Source organism: Zerene cesonia, unplaced genomic scaffold, assembly GCF_012273895.1.
Source record: "Zerene cesonia ecotype Mississippi unplaced genomic scaffold, Zerene_cesonia_1.1 Zces_u009, whole genome shotgun sequence".
Lineage (NCBI taxonomy): Eukaryota > Metazoa > Arthropoda > Insecta > Lepidoptera > Pieridae > Zerene > Zerene cesonia.
In genome coordinates this window covers 8433-22324 of record NW_024045139.1, presented here as the reverse complement: position 1 = coordinate 22324, position 13892 = coordinate 8433, and the positions used below count along the sequence as shown (strand labels likewise).

General features: G+C 35.5%; 1 protein-coding gene across 1 annotated transcript in view; it reads right to left on the bottom strand.

Annotated features, from left to right (window-relative positions):
• LOC119839182 (general transcription and DNA repair factor IIH helicase subunit XPD) overlaps positions 1-10396 on the bottom strand; it is a 12436-nt gene extending 2040 nt beyond the window's left edge. Inside the window, exons 1-18 of the mRNA XM_038365392.1 lie at positions 10258-10396; positions 10087-10186; positions 9398-9495; positions 8658-8814; positions 8125-8227; positions 7834-7964; positions 7322-7542; positions 6703-6836; positions 5997-6113; positions 5475-5715; positions 5051-5118; positions 4567-4670; positions 3584-3682; positions 2991-3078; positions 2403-2494; positions 1700-1876; positions 849-919; positions 42-180 (exon numbers count right to left, since the gene is read on the bottom strand). Coding sequence (XP_038221320.1) covers positions 42-180; positions 849-919; positions 1700-1876; positions 2403-2494; positions 2991-3078; positions 3584-3682; positions 4567-4670; positions 5051-5118; positions 5475-5715; positions 5997-6113; positions 6703-6836; positions 7322-7542; positions 7834-7964; positions 8125-8227; positions 8658-8814; positions 9398-9495; positions 10087-10186; positions 10258-10262 — 2145 coding nt within the window. The 5' untranslated portion in view covers positions 10263-10396. The remainder of the gene's footprint in view (positions 1-41; positions 181-848; positions 920-1699; positions 1877-2402; positions 2495-2990; positions 3079-3583; positions 3683-4566; positions 4671-5050; positions 5119-5474; positions 5716-5996; positions 6114-6702; positions 6837-7321; positions 7543-7833; positions 7965-8124; positions 8228-8657; positions 8815-9397; positions 9496-10086; positions 10187-10257) is intronic.
• Positions 10397-13892: the final 3496 nt, after the last annotated feature.

Sequence of the window (13892 nt, the reverse complement as noted above, 5' to 3'; positions counted from 1 at the left end):
CAAAGTGCCCCCCCCCTCCACACACACCCACACGCACGCACCTGCACAGCCTCCTCCGTGGAGAGCGCGGTGAGCGAGTCCCTCAGGTGCGCCTGTATCCAGCGCGGCAGCTTGCCCCGCTTGTCCGCGCGGCTGAACCGCTTGTCCGCGAATATCATCACGCCGTAGTCCGTCTTGCCGCTGCGGGGAGGTCACGGATATAACGGAATACAAAATGGCATTGCTTGACATGCTTTCTATTAACGCGTGTAAAGCCTGACATTTAAGATTCCTTTTTTAATGCATCGGTTTCTACACGGATAGTCATCTAGCAGCGAATAATAAGAATAAATATTCATAACACAATCTAAAATGGCGGTCACACTTTCTCGGTTGCACACACACACTCGCTCTGTGTACATGTCAACGCGAGTGAGAGCCACCATTTAAGATTCCTCACTTAATACATCGGTTTTTACACAGATTGTTATTTGGAAGCTATTCAGACTGGCGCCGTAACGCGTTACGTAACGAACTAGTTTAATTTATATGAGTTCCCAAAATAAGTTATCGCTTCAATGTGTTTATTTGAATTGCCGTATTTACGGATACTGCATGCTCGTACGTGTACGAAGCATGCTCGACTGTCACATTATAAAGAGAAACAGTGTAAACAGGAATTCATGAAGCAGAGAGCTTATTATTAAGCCGACAAATAATTAATATAAATTGCTCTTGATTTCTTTTAGAATATGCTATTATCATATACACTCGTAAATAAATTATCTAATAAAGATGTCACATAAACCAAAGAAAGCTTATGACATCTGTTTATATATTAAAGTAATCAATACGTAAGATTGACATACCGCAAAGCTCGCCCCACGCACTGCGCCGCGTGTCGCATCGCGTCAAACGTTAGAAAGTCATTTTCGCGGATCTGTAAAATAATATACAAAAAATTGTATATTTATTTTATTTCACCGTTGGCAATGGAGCTGGTGGGTCTCTAATGGTAAGCGCTACCACTGCCATTTAAATGGAATGGGATGGAGAAAGAATTGACGAGGGGAATAAAGGAATATACTGGAAAAGGAAAGTAAAGGATACGGGCCTCCGGCTCCCTCATTCGGCGGTCGATACACATTAGCAGCCCGGGTTGCCTGGACGCGATCACTTCTAAGTGTGGTCGTCCAACAGATTGTACTCTTATTCTTTTTTTTCATGTTATATTTTTTAAGTTCCCTTATTTGTTAAATTTTTTGTTGAAAAGTGAAATAAATAGCATGTTACTATTTCATGCCGGTCTTTTGTGGGGGTGTGATACTTCCCCGGTGCGAGCTGACCCAATTCGTGCCGGAGCGTACACGATTCCCACATTAAAAGAAAATTTAAGGCTAAGAAGGTTACTGACTTGTACGGTTTTAAAAAATTTGAAGTGTTACGAACAACGCTACTAAAAACGTACACCTATAAAAATATCTACAGAACTTCTACATATGAGAAGCAAAAGAATAAATAGATAGATGGAGTATGAGTTGGAGTGACATTCAAAAGAGAAGAATAGGAAAGAAAAGATGTGAGAGAAAGAAAAAGTGAGAGTGAGAGTAAGTGAGAGCGTGAGAGAGCGAGTGAATGAGAGTGAGTGAAAGCGAGTGAGAGCGAGTGAATGAGAGTGAGTGAGAGCGAGTGAGTGAGTGCGAGTAGGAGAGGCGCGCACCTGGAACTGGTCGCGCAGGTAGTCGAGGCGCGCCTTGAGGATGCGGCTCTGCGTGAACACGTAGGGGATGCCGAACATGAGCACGGCGCGCCCGAGGTGGTGGTCGAAGTCCACGCCCTCCGACACCTTGCCGCGCGCCACCGACAGCAGCACCGCGCCGCGCCCGCTCTCGCACGCCTGCCGCACGCTCACCATCATCATCATCATCACCGCAATCATCATCATCAACATCATCACCAACATTATTACTTTTTTTTACTTTTGATTTAACTTCAGACCAAATCTTGTATTACAGCAAAACAAGAAGTCTAGTTCAATTTAAAATACTGAAAGGGTATTTAATTAATTGCCATTAAAATATATTAAATATAATGTGGGTCTAAATACGGTACCCTGAAGAACACCGTTAAAGAAACGGGTGAACTGTTATAATGATAAAATTAACGCATCGAAACTTAAATTATCAAAATAAAATAACAAAGAGTCCCATATCCCTCTGGTAATACTTTTTATATTTACAGTTTATTTTTCAAACCCTACATTACTAAGCCAAGAATAATTTTTAGACTTATCGTGGACCATAGAAACTATATTTTTGGCTATATCCAAACATCATCATCATCATCATCATCAGCCCATATATATGTTCCCACTGCTGGGAGACAGGCCTCCTATGAGGGTTAAGACCATAATCCAAACATACCTTAATATAATTGATGAGAGCAAAACTAGTTTCGGCCGAATCTTGGGTTTCGATGAATAGAAGTTTATGCCTTTGCAGACTCGCTACCACGCCTGAAACAATTAATATACATATATACCCAATACAATTACAAATTCCATAGTATTTAATCTAAAAAAGAAACATTTTAAAAATGTTAGGGAATAGAAAATTAATTCTTTTCTACAAAAAAGTCAATGAATTTTCAGGGGGGGAAGAAAGTATAACCTTTAACATATAATTTTACCTAACTTATATATATTAAGAGAACAAACTTTTGTTTTTATACTGAGAAAATCTTGCATAGATACCCACGGCCCCCGGAGAAGAGGTCATGTCTTATGTCGGACTCCTACCGACTAAAACCCCACTGTGTTCCTTCGAGCCATATAAGTGAAGGGGCCACGGGTGCTTGTTAGAATTCGTACGCGACTCAAGAGAACAAAATTGGACACATATAATCATAAACTTTGGATCGAGTGATTTCGGGCTAAATAGTAAGAAACAAATAAATCTTACAAATCAATAGTATTTTTAAGTATTTTTGCTAATTAAACGAATGAACAATACCTTGGTCGTACCAGGCGCCGACGACGCTCTCCAGATAAAGGTATGACGTGAAGAAACAGACCACTCCATCTGGTACACACGCCGATATCTGTGGGAAATTACTGTTAATTTATCGTATTTCTTTGATCTAGATCAAATGGGAGCACAGGGGAGACATGAGATTTAAAAAAAACATCAAAATCGGTTCACCCGGTCGAAAGATCTGAGGTAACAAAGACAACACTAAGAGTCGTATTAATAACCTCCTCCTATTTTTGTAGCAGTGGTGGCTCAGTGGTGAGAACCTCGGCCTTCGAAATCGATAAGTCAGGGTGCGAGGCCAGGCGAGCGTGGAGGAAATAAATTAATTTTTCAATTTATCTGCACATGTAGATAACATCACCACTGCTTAAAAACGGTGAAGGTAAACATCGTGAGGAAACCGGCATGTCCAAGAATCAAAAGTTCGACGACATCTGCCAACCCGCACTTGGCCAGCGTGGTGGATTATGGCCCTAATGAGGCTAGGCTTGGAGGCTTGTGTCCCAGCATTGGAAACATATATGGGCCGATGATGATGAAGATGATGAATCTGAAAACACAGGTGTGCAAACCTCAACCAACAGCTGGCCGTAGTTGCGTATGACGGCCACATCTTCTCTCGTCTCGTATTTGCTCGATATTGCAACTTGGTCACTGCCCTTTGACACTATCTGGAATGTAAAATCTTTTTTTAATTTCAATCTTTTCATCAAATATGTTCGGAAAATACACACTGTAACAATACATAACATTTATGCTTATTTAGATGCATTTTTTTATTTTATAATTTCTTTAATAAGTGTTTCCTTCTGCTGGGAACAGCTTTCTGTTTTGTTCTGCTGTTGATGCCCGCTGGCTGGCTCATGCATTTCGCTTCATGAAGACCCAGGAATTGGAGAGGTGAGTAGAGTATTTGTGGCGGCAAAATCTTAGTTTTTTCCTATGACCAAGGCCCCTACGACCTCCTATTTTAGTTATATAAAAAATCTCAACTGTAAATTTGTTATTACATAAGATTTGAATGTTTTAAGTGTTTTAATTTATCATGCCTTTGTATTTAGCACATACGCATTCTTGCGCGTTAACTGCTATAGGCATTTGCTTCTACGGATGATTTCCTCATAGTGCAATATAATTGTTACTTAAATTAAAATAAATACTTTTGTACAGTTTAAGTAGTCTCAATCTTTTTTTGATTTCATCAGGCTATTGTCTCAGCACGCTTCCAATGCGCAAAGTATATAGTATCAAAAAAAAAAAAACACAACACACAACGTTGTCAATAACAACATGTCGACACAATTATGTTGCTTAAAAGTTTTTTGCCAAGAATATAGGGCTTAATGATCACTTAAAGAAAATGCGACACCTACTTTTAGCATTTAGTTTTTTTTTAATGAATTTTGTAATTATTTTTCTCTGTGTGACAAACGAAATGTTTTTTTTTTAATAGCATATGTTCTTTTTTTTAATAGTATACCTAGTACGTTTTTTTCTCCCCATAAGACAAATTGGTCTAAATATATTTGTATTTATGGTATCAGCGTACACTCACCATAGGTAATATGCAAGGTCTGGCCAACGTCATGGTGAAGGAACTCATCACCACTGGGTTGAAGTCCAATATTTTGGGGTACATATCCAACGGTGATAAGGTTCCTGTAATCATTTCAATTTCGGTAAATTACTGTATTATTTATTTCATTTTCCAATTTTCCTCTTTTCATCACTACCTAGTATAAAGGCGCTTACCGCCGTCTGAGTTTATGTATGCGCAATATCTATCTTTAAAACTACGCAACAGATTTTGATGGGGCTTTTTTTTTAATAGATAGTGATTCAAAAGTTTTGAGATCTCAATATTAAAGCAAAATTTAAAGTTATTATAGTAAACTATCTTTATCAAACATGGAATTATACAAGGGCATGTGATGTTTCAACATTTCAAAATATATAGTTATTTTATAATTATAATTAGGTTAGTAAGTTAAAATTAAGTTATGTCATTTTAGAAACAAGGAAATGAGCATTAAATTTACCTGAAGTGATTATAACACTTTGAAATCTTGCGAAAATTGGCCGCATCGCTATCGAAGAATCCATGCAACTGGAATAAAATATACAAAATTTTTACAATGCATTCAGTAATATATCCGCTATAGCCTCGTCCGTGGTTTTGTCTGTACTGCAATATGTATACTATTTATCCCATTTTTTACAACATTTATCCGGGAAATTTCTACAGAAAACGACCATTTCAAACTAAAGATGTTTATGGTGTATGACATAAGAAAAAAAAAAACAATAAATAAAAAAAAATAACCAGCATAGACCGAGTCTCCACATCCCGTCAGGTGGGATTGCGGTCAAACGTCTCCCTATCCCTTATCTAGCAACGACACGATTTACAAAAAAAAAAAAAAATTAAAAGAAAAATCTTTAATTGTGTAAAGAACGACTCACGAGAAATGCAATATCGGATTGGAGACGGTCGGCGTCTTGTCGTCGAAGGGCTCGATGATGACGACGAACCCCTTGGTGTAGGTGGAGACGAGCGTGGCCAGGTGCGCCACCAGCGTGAGCGCGGCCAGGCGCTGCGGGTCGGGCACCTGCAGCGTGCGCAGCAGCGCGCGCAGCCGGCTGGCGCAGAAGCGCAGCGGCTTGCGCTCGATGCACACGCGGCTCGACACGTCCTTCAGGAACCCTGGCGATTTGTGGTACGACGTTTTTTTTTTTTTTGTTAAGACGGCACTGTTTTTTTTTTTAAGCGAACCCGCGAATTTATAGTGGGAGGTTTCTTATAATTTTATTAATTTATTTATTGAATAGTTTACCAGTTATTGTTATATAGATAAACAAGTATACATCAGATCAATTTTAATGCTCAGTATACAATTTTAAAAAATTACATCATAGCGTTGTTTTTATGTTTTGATAAAGAAAAGAATGGATCTTTTTTTTTTTTAAATTAAAACGTATACTTACCAGCTGGTGACTCCTGCACCACGTGCTGTATTCGCAGTCTAGTTTTTAGGTATTCTATAAATCTCTTCAGGAATCCTAGGAAATGTTCTGCATTGCGTATATTCCCGGGAACCACCTCTGTGAAATGATATCCATCCATTTAAGTTATTATTAATTATTGTTTACTAGCTGACCCATGGTAGATTCTCAGATCTATCCGACATGCACACATAATTTCACGAGAATCGGTCCAGCTGTTTCGTTGTATGGTAAGTAAACATTGTGTCAAGGAAATTATAAATATATCCAACTTAATGTTATAAATGCGAAAGTTTGTAAGGATGTGTACACACACATACTGTTTGTTGCTCTTTCACGCAAAACCTCTGAACCGATTGCAATTAAATTTGGTACGTAGACAGCTGGACAACTGGAATAACATATAGGCAAGTTTTTATCTCGATATTCCTACGGGATACGGACTTACACGGGTGAAACCGCGGGGCGCAGGCAGTAATTATATATAGAAGAGATTATTCATTTCAATCCACACCCTGTGGGAAGATAAGGAAAAGGAAGGGCCTTCTCCCCCACACACCAGACACAGTAGCACGCTACTATCACGCTAGTCTTCTCTGGAGGTGTTGTACTTCCCCGGTGGGATCCAGCCCATTTCGTGCCGAAGCGTGCTCGACTCCCACATATAAACTACTCAAATACAACTAACCGTTAAGTACTTCATCAGGCAGTATGGGGTTGCCAAGTATGGTGTCCGTGTCCCTCGCCAACGCAGCTTCCCGCAAACCCTCCACCATCTGCTCATACTCCGCCACCAACCTCGCCGAGTCTTCTTCCCTTATCCTATTAAAATTATTCACGCTCAAACATTTCCGAAGCGAAACTCTGCCTATACGTGTGTGAGGCACATTTTGGAGAGCTATACAATAGACTTTGAACGTTACTGCGTCGTAATAAGGTGTTCATTTCCATGAATGTTTAATGCTGGAACGCTGCTTGGAGATTTTTTGACGCACTTCTAACGATTCTAGTAGTTAATAGTATCTTAATGTTTGTATGTCCTATTATATTTACCTAGTACTTATGCTATAGCTATGTAGCAGCAGGAAATAATTTTTTCTGCTGACTTTTTTGTAGAAAAGTGTTATTATTATTATATGCTTAAATTTATCATGCTATAACAATTAATTAATTGTACCATGATTTCAACCATTTCTTAGTTCTTGATAAACTATTTGAAAATTTTAAAAGCTTAAAATTGGAAATTTCATTAGATATATACATTTCACATCACCAATAAAAAAATCTGTATATTTTTTTAACAATACCTCGCAACAGTTTTCTCCAAAGACTGCAACGCCTGCGTGCTCTTGTCTATGGTCCTTCTCGTGATCTTAACACTTAGCGAGTCTATGCACACGTTGTCTATGTTATGCGCCTCGTCGAAAACAACGACCGCCTCCTTGTTCAACTCTTTGGACACAACTTCTGCTATCTTTGGATCTAACAAATAGTGGTATGAATAGACAACTATTTCTGCGTGTATAATCTGTGAAAAAAATATTTTATTTCATAGTTATAAACACATATATTTTTATATCAAAATTATAGAGATTCTTAATTATTTAGCTACATATCACGAGTTTTCCACCTTATTCACCAACTTCATTGGTGTATTCAAGGGAGATAATGGAAGATTAGCTTTTTCTGAATAGGTTAACACAAAAAGTGCACAGAAATATTTTGATAGTTTATAAGATGTAATGGTATAAAAATACTGTTGGTGTGCATATATATTTGTAAAAGAAAATAAACTATTTTAATGTGTAAATACACTTACAGCAAATCTCGATAAGAAATAGGGACACCAATTTCTATCTGCTCCATACTGTTTAAGATCGTCCATATTATACACTCCATATGGCAACATTGACTCTTTGCCCTCTCTGTTAAAACCCTCATAGAATTGACCTGAAAAAAAAATTTAATCTATGTAATATTTTAAAAAATACATTAAATAAAAAGAATACAGAGTAACAAAAATATATCCATACATTCTTGCATCCTTTCAGTCTTTATAATATAAGCAGAAATTTGTTCTTTAGCAAATTGATAATGGACTTATACTCACAAATAGGTATAGAATTATCTCTCTCATGATTTTCTCTTATGTAGCTTGCGGTGAGGGCGTGGCACTTTCCATCTACGGAAGTGCCTTCTCTTTCTTGTGACACCTGAAAATTTTTACATTATAATAGCTGCGAGTCCCATCTCCGCCCGGGTAGTCATTTGACTACCACATTTGACTATTGAAATAGTATAAAGTACAAACTATCTTTTATATAGAAACAAACTTGGTGTGCCAATTTGTTAAAAATCGGCTAAGTCGTTTCGGTGACCATCATAGACAAACAAAGTTACACATGAGAAATTTTTTGAAAGAATAGAAAAAATTCGATCACGGGGCGGGATTCGAACCCGCGTTTCTTGCCTAACCGTAGCAACGCCTAGCCTCTCGGCCACCCGTGATCCCGCCACAGTAATCGAATTTCTTCTACTCTTTCGGTTTCTTGTGCCTTAGGGGCACCCCACACCATCTATTGAGATGATTAAGAACCATCACAACCAATGCGAAAAATTATTATATATAAGTATGTGTATTACCTCAGGATGTATACACAAGTTCTTGCGGGAACTCAAAACCACACCAGTGAGGCTTGGCTTTTCACCTTGCGATTTCTCATAGTATTTGAACAGATTCTTTAACTCCTCCAACACTTTTTCAATTTCTGGCACAGTTCGCGAACAGTATATTAATTTTCTGAAAGTGAATTTCATTTAGACATTATTACAATAATGTTTGTCATATTATTAAGCAACCTATTTATAATATTACCAAACATGATACTATATAAGTAACTTTAATTATATTAATCAACATAGTTACAGCCCTTTAGGATATCCATTGTTGAACATAGGACTCTCCAAAAGACTTTAACAATGAATTCACAAAACAACAAAGATTAATTAATGAATAAATATTAATTAATGTAGAAAAGGGCCAAGATGATTACAAATTTTAGGAATTTTTCTCATGCCCTGATTCTCCATTAAAAGAATTAAGGTCTTACAAAAATCAAAGTTGAATAACTCAAACATTTATTTATTCATCTAGACTTAATAAGCACTTTTGAATTGTCATCATACAGATTAAAATTATAATATTTTTTTTTTTATTAGTTTAGGCAAGCATTTGACCATTGTTTCGCCTGATGGAAAGTGACAAGCGAGGTCTAGGATGGAGCATGCTTACCCAATAAAATGATGAATGATATGATCAAACTTAGTTTTTGACTTGGAAAAAACAAATAATTTTTTGTATTACATATTTAATCTATACATACCTTATGTGGTGGGGATTCTGTATCATATAAGCAACAATAAGTGATAGAAGTGATATTGTTTTACCCGTTCCTGAGGGCATTTCTAGCAACCCATGACCCTGTAATTATTATAATGATTTGTATGAATATTAGTTAACTATGTTAGCTAGCTACAGACTAGCTACATACTTCACAAATTAGATTTTTTAAGACTATAAGTGTGGGATGTCCTTTCGGCACATAAAACCAAAAGAGTAGAAGAAATTTGATTGTAGACACAGAATCACGAGTGGCAGAAGAGCTAGACATTACTATGGTTTGTCAAAATAACGCAGGTTCAAGTCCCATCTTGTAATCAAATTTTTTCTTTTCTTTAAATTCAATATTAGAATCTGAAGTTTCATTTTACTTGTTTCATCAGTATCAGCATGTAGTTAAAAGTGATGTATGAGTAATTTCTTAGAAAAACACATTCAGGAACATTATGAGGACTTGTTCCTACCATATTATTTGACTTGGGAATGAGATACTTCACTTTCACTTTTGCCTTTACTATATTATAGTAGTATACAAGTCAGAATATATAATAACTTGTTTTAATATTAATTATGATAAATATAGAGTTTGTTTTAACTACTTTTTTATGGAGTATGGCTACGACTTGAGAGTTGTGTGTAATATCCAATAAGTACTTGTCTCACTGTAATTACCTTAGCATCAAGCGCCCGTTTCAATTCCAACATATAGGCATATTGTTCTGGATAAATATAGTCATAAGGAAAATACACAAGCAAACCATCTACAGTCAATCTGAAAAAAATAAATTATTTTATAACCTGTATTGTGAAATTTAATAAAGTATAACTTTGACTGTAGCATACTTCATGATTTATTTGTTTCTGGTTTCGTGGAATAGGTCTAAGAAAAATTTACTGCTATTATAGTCGTGAATCGTGTTAATTAAAATCTCCTGCTTGCGGTTTTCATTCGGTACATAAACGGCGTTTGTTTTCCTGTCATATTGACAATGACAATATGTAATAGTCATTGATTTAGTATGACATCCAAAGAGTAGTTTAATAATACGAATGACATCCATCGTCATACAATATTATTCGACAGCTCAAGTAGGTAGGTATATCTTTGATTCGACACTTAGGGAAAAATGGATATAAAACAGGATTTTAGGAAAAAGCATGCAAGTCATAAAATTTATAATTTTAGAATTTAGAAATTAGAGGCTTTTTATTACACTGACCTAAATTTAGGTACGGAATCAAATAATGGATTTTATAAATGATTTAAAATCAAAGGATACAAAAATCATCTACCAAAAACAGCGCCACCGCCATTTGGATAATGTTGGTTTGTGTTTGTTTTTCTTTTTTTAAGGAGTGACAGTGGTCCATCCACTGTTGGTCGTTTTCCAAATGCGATTTTTTTATCTAATGTCGTGTAAACTAATCTGCCTAAAAATTTCCATTGGCAACAATGACGCCATGTCTAAACCTAAGTACTCTATGGACTTCTTTTTTTCACAGTGCGTACTTTAATATCTGCGCTTACGAGTTCGATATTTTTTCTTTCTTTCTTCCAAGGATCTTTCTAAAGATCTTCTATCTTTCTTGCTTCTTTACATAGAAACTACATAGTTCTTAAATATGTGCCTCCAAGTTGCGAACTCCAAAGTGTTAAATACGATTAACAGTTCATTCTAGTTTTTGCAGTCTTTTGCTTCTCTACTACGTTGCGTTGATAATAAGTGTTCATTTTCATACATGGTATTTTATTTCACGCATCAGATATCCAACATTTACACAGGAGGTGCTCTGTCAATCTTATGTATAAGTCGCTGCTATATCATTTCGGGGAGTAAGAGCTGTTTTTGTCTCATAACTAAGTGTCAAAATCCATCCCCATGTTGTTTGGTAAATACTTGCTTCTTATTTCCAATGTTGTGACTTGTATTATTGTTTGATTATAAAAGAGTTTATAATATTATGTCTATTGGCAAATGAAGCTAATATTTTTAATAAAAATAAAATAATGTGTGTTATGAAATAAATGGAACTATGATAGAACTTCTGCAGAGATGCACCATATACCAAACCTCTAAAGCTAAAGTTTTACAGGGGATAAAGCAAGTGTATCCAAGTTTTATTTATTTGTGTTTCTTTTATTCTAGATAAAGTTCCACTTACCTCATTCAGTTATTGAAGTTTCTTCTGGTTTTAATGTACCATCTTATTTATATGTAGATAAGCAATTGTTTTTGTAAAAATCCTATTGTAACATGTTGTCAATTATTTCTTGTTCATATTGTTGTAATATCTTATATAGGTTTTTAAAGGGAATGTCTTGTTGAATCATAAATCTAAATGCATTGCATTCTATGCAAATATGTAGATAGTAAAATTTATAACTACAGATATTCATTATGTGGATTAATTAACTACGATAAAACAATGGTTTTGTATACTTAATTTTGAGCTTCTATATCATAATCATTCCATAGTCTTAAAGTATCTCAGTAACCTTCCCAACAATGCAAATCAAATTACATATAGAAATTAAACCACACTTTCTCGATCAAATATTTATCCATAGCATTGTTCCATCCATATTGATAATATCAAGTGGTGTAGTAACAGGTTTTTAATTTTACTTGTACAGGAAATAGTTCACACTATGTTGGTTACAAAATATACTATTTTAGTCTAATATAACATTTATAGTCAAATGGTCATAGTAATGACAATATAAATTGGTGTAATGATACAGGTTATATAAAATTATTGTAGTACAGCAAATATTGGTTATAAAATAGACTCTTACTAATATGCAACTGTCCAATGGTCATACTAATGACAATATCGATTGGTGTAATGATACAGGTTATATATTTAGCTTAGTACAGCAAGTAATTCACACTATTCGCTATGAAATAGACTATATTAAACTTATATGCAAATGTTAGTTAAATGGTCATACTAATGACAGTATCGATTGGTGTAATGATACAGGTTATATATTTAGCTTAGTACAGCAAGTAATTCACACTGTTCGCTATGAAATAGACTATATTAAACTTATATGCAAATGTTAGTTAAATGGTCATACTAATGACAGTATCGATTGGTGTAATGATACAGGTTATATAATTAGTACATCAAGAAAATCACACTGTTCGCTATGAAATAGATTATATTAAACTAATAATTACAATTGTTAGTCAAATGGTCATACTAATGACAATATCGATTGGTGTAATGATACAGGTTATAGGTTGTATATTTGCAGAAAATAATTCGTATTACATTGTTAATTAAATGTACATTTTCAATCTAATAGGCGATTTCTAGTCAAATGGTCATACTAATGACAATATCGATTGGTATAATAATACAGGTATTAAATCTGTGTTTGAAAGAGAAATTTAAGATCTCTAGCTGATCTTCGACTTTATATTGATTTTTAGAAGTCTTTTGACAGTCTTTATGCTACCACTCTCATTTCGACCACCTTTACTATTGTTTTTTATGTTATTAAAAGAAAGAAAAATTTATATCCTATGTAAATTGCCGATTTGCTTTACTCTTGGATATTGATTGTCCCTGTTTTCTTCCTCATTCTGATCATCTTTTTCCAACAACTTGATCCTCGTCTAGACGTGGCTTTCGAACGTGTCTACATGTAGGAGATTCCATTGTTCCACAAACTTCTGTTGAAGGAAAGCTACAATTTTTGGAGGTTTAGGTTCAATTTTTTAGTTATATTCATCAACATATATTATTAATCAACAAACCTTAACTTTTAATTTCAGGAAGGTATTAAATGCGAAACATGAGTCTGTTTATTGAGCATAGGCGGACTAGATTTGGAGTAATCGCTGACAGGGCTGCTCTCATTTCATTGCCATTGATGTTAGTGGACTCATTAACACGTTCAACGCCAAGAAAAAATATAAGGTTTTCCGTTAGGGCCGTGACGCCCACTGTTGATCGTCAACCTACCTTTCCTGTAGGGCCGTGCCGCCCACAGTGACCCGCGCGTCAGAGGTGTTTTTAATCTTGTCTAGAGAGCCAGTGGACGTAAATGTCATATAAACTCATATGAAAGGGGACCCGCGTGGCCCTCGAGACTACTCATACTATTTGGTTTCGATGTTACATGAAAAATCTTGAAAAAAATCTCACAAACAAGTGCTTCCAGAAATTAAGTTGGGATTATATGTGTAAAAGACAAATTCAAAAAGTAATATGTGGGAATGTAGGAAGGAAAAGTAATAAAATAATTTGCAACATTTTTATAATTATGAATTATTTATTTGTTATGAATTTTGACAAAACATTCGGCAAATAAAAATGGGTTGTTGGGGCAGGTTTTACAGAAGGTTTTAACTTTTTTAGTTTTATTCTTAGCATAGATGCGTCCGTGATTGGCTACGTTTTGTTTGTAGCACTCTAGGCACTGCCGTCTTACTTCTTTAGACAGTCCTGTTTTCGTGCTAAGCTCG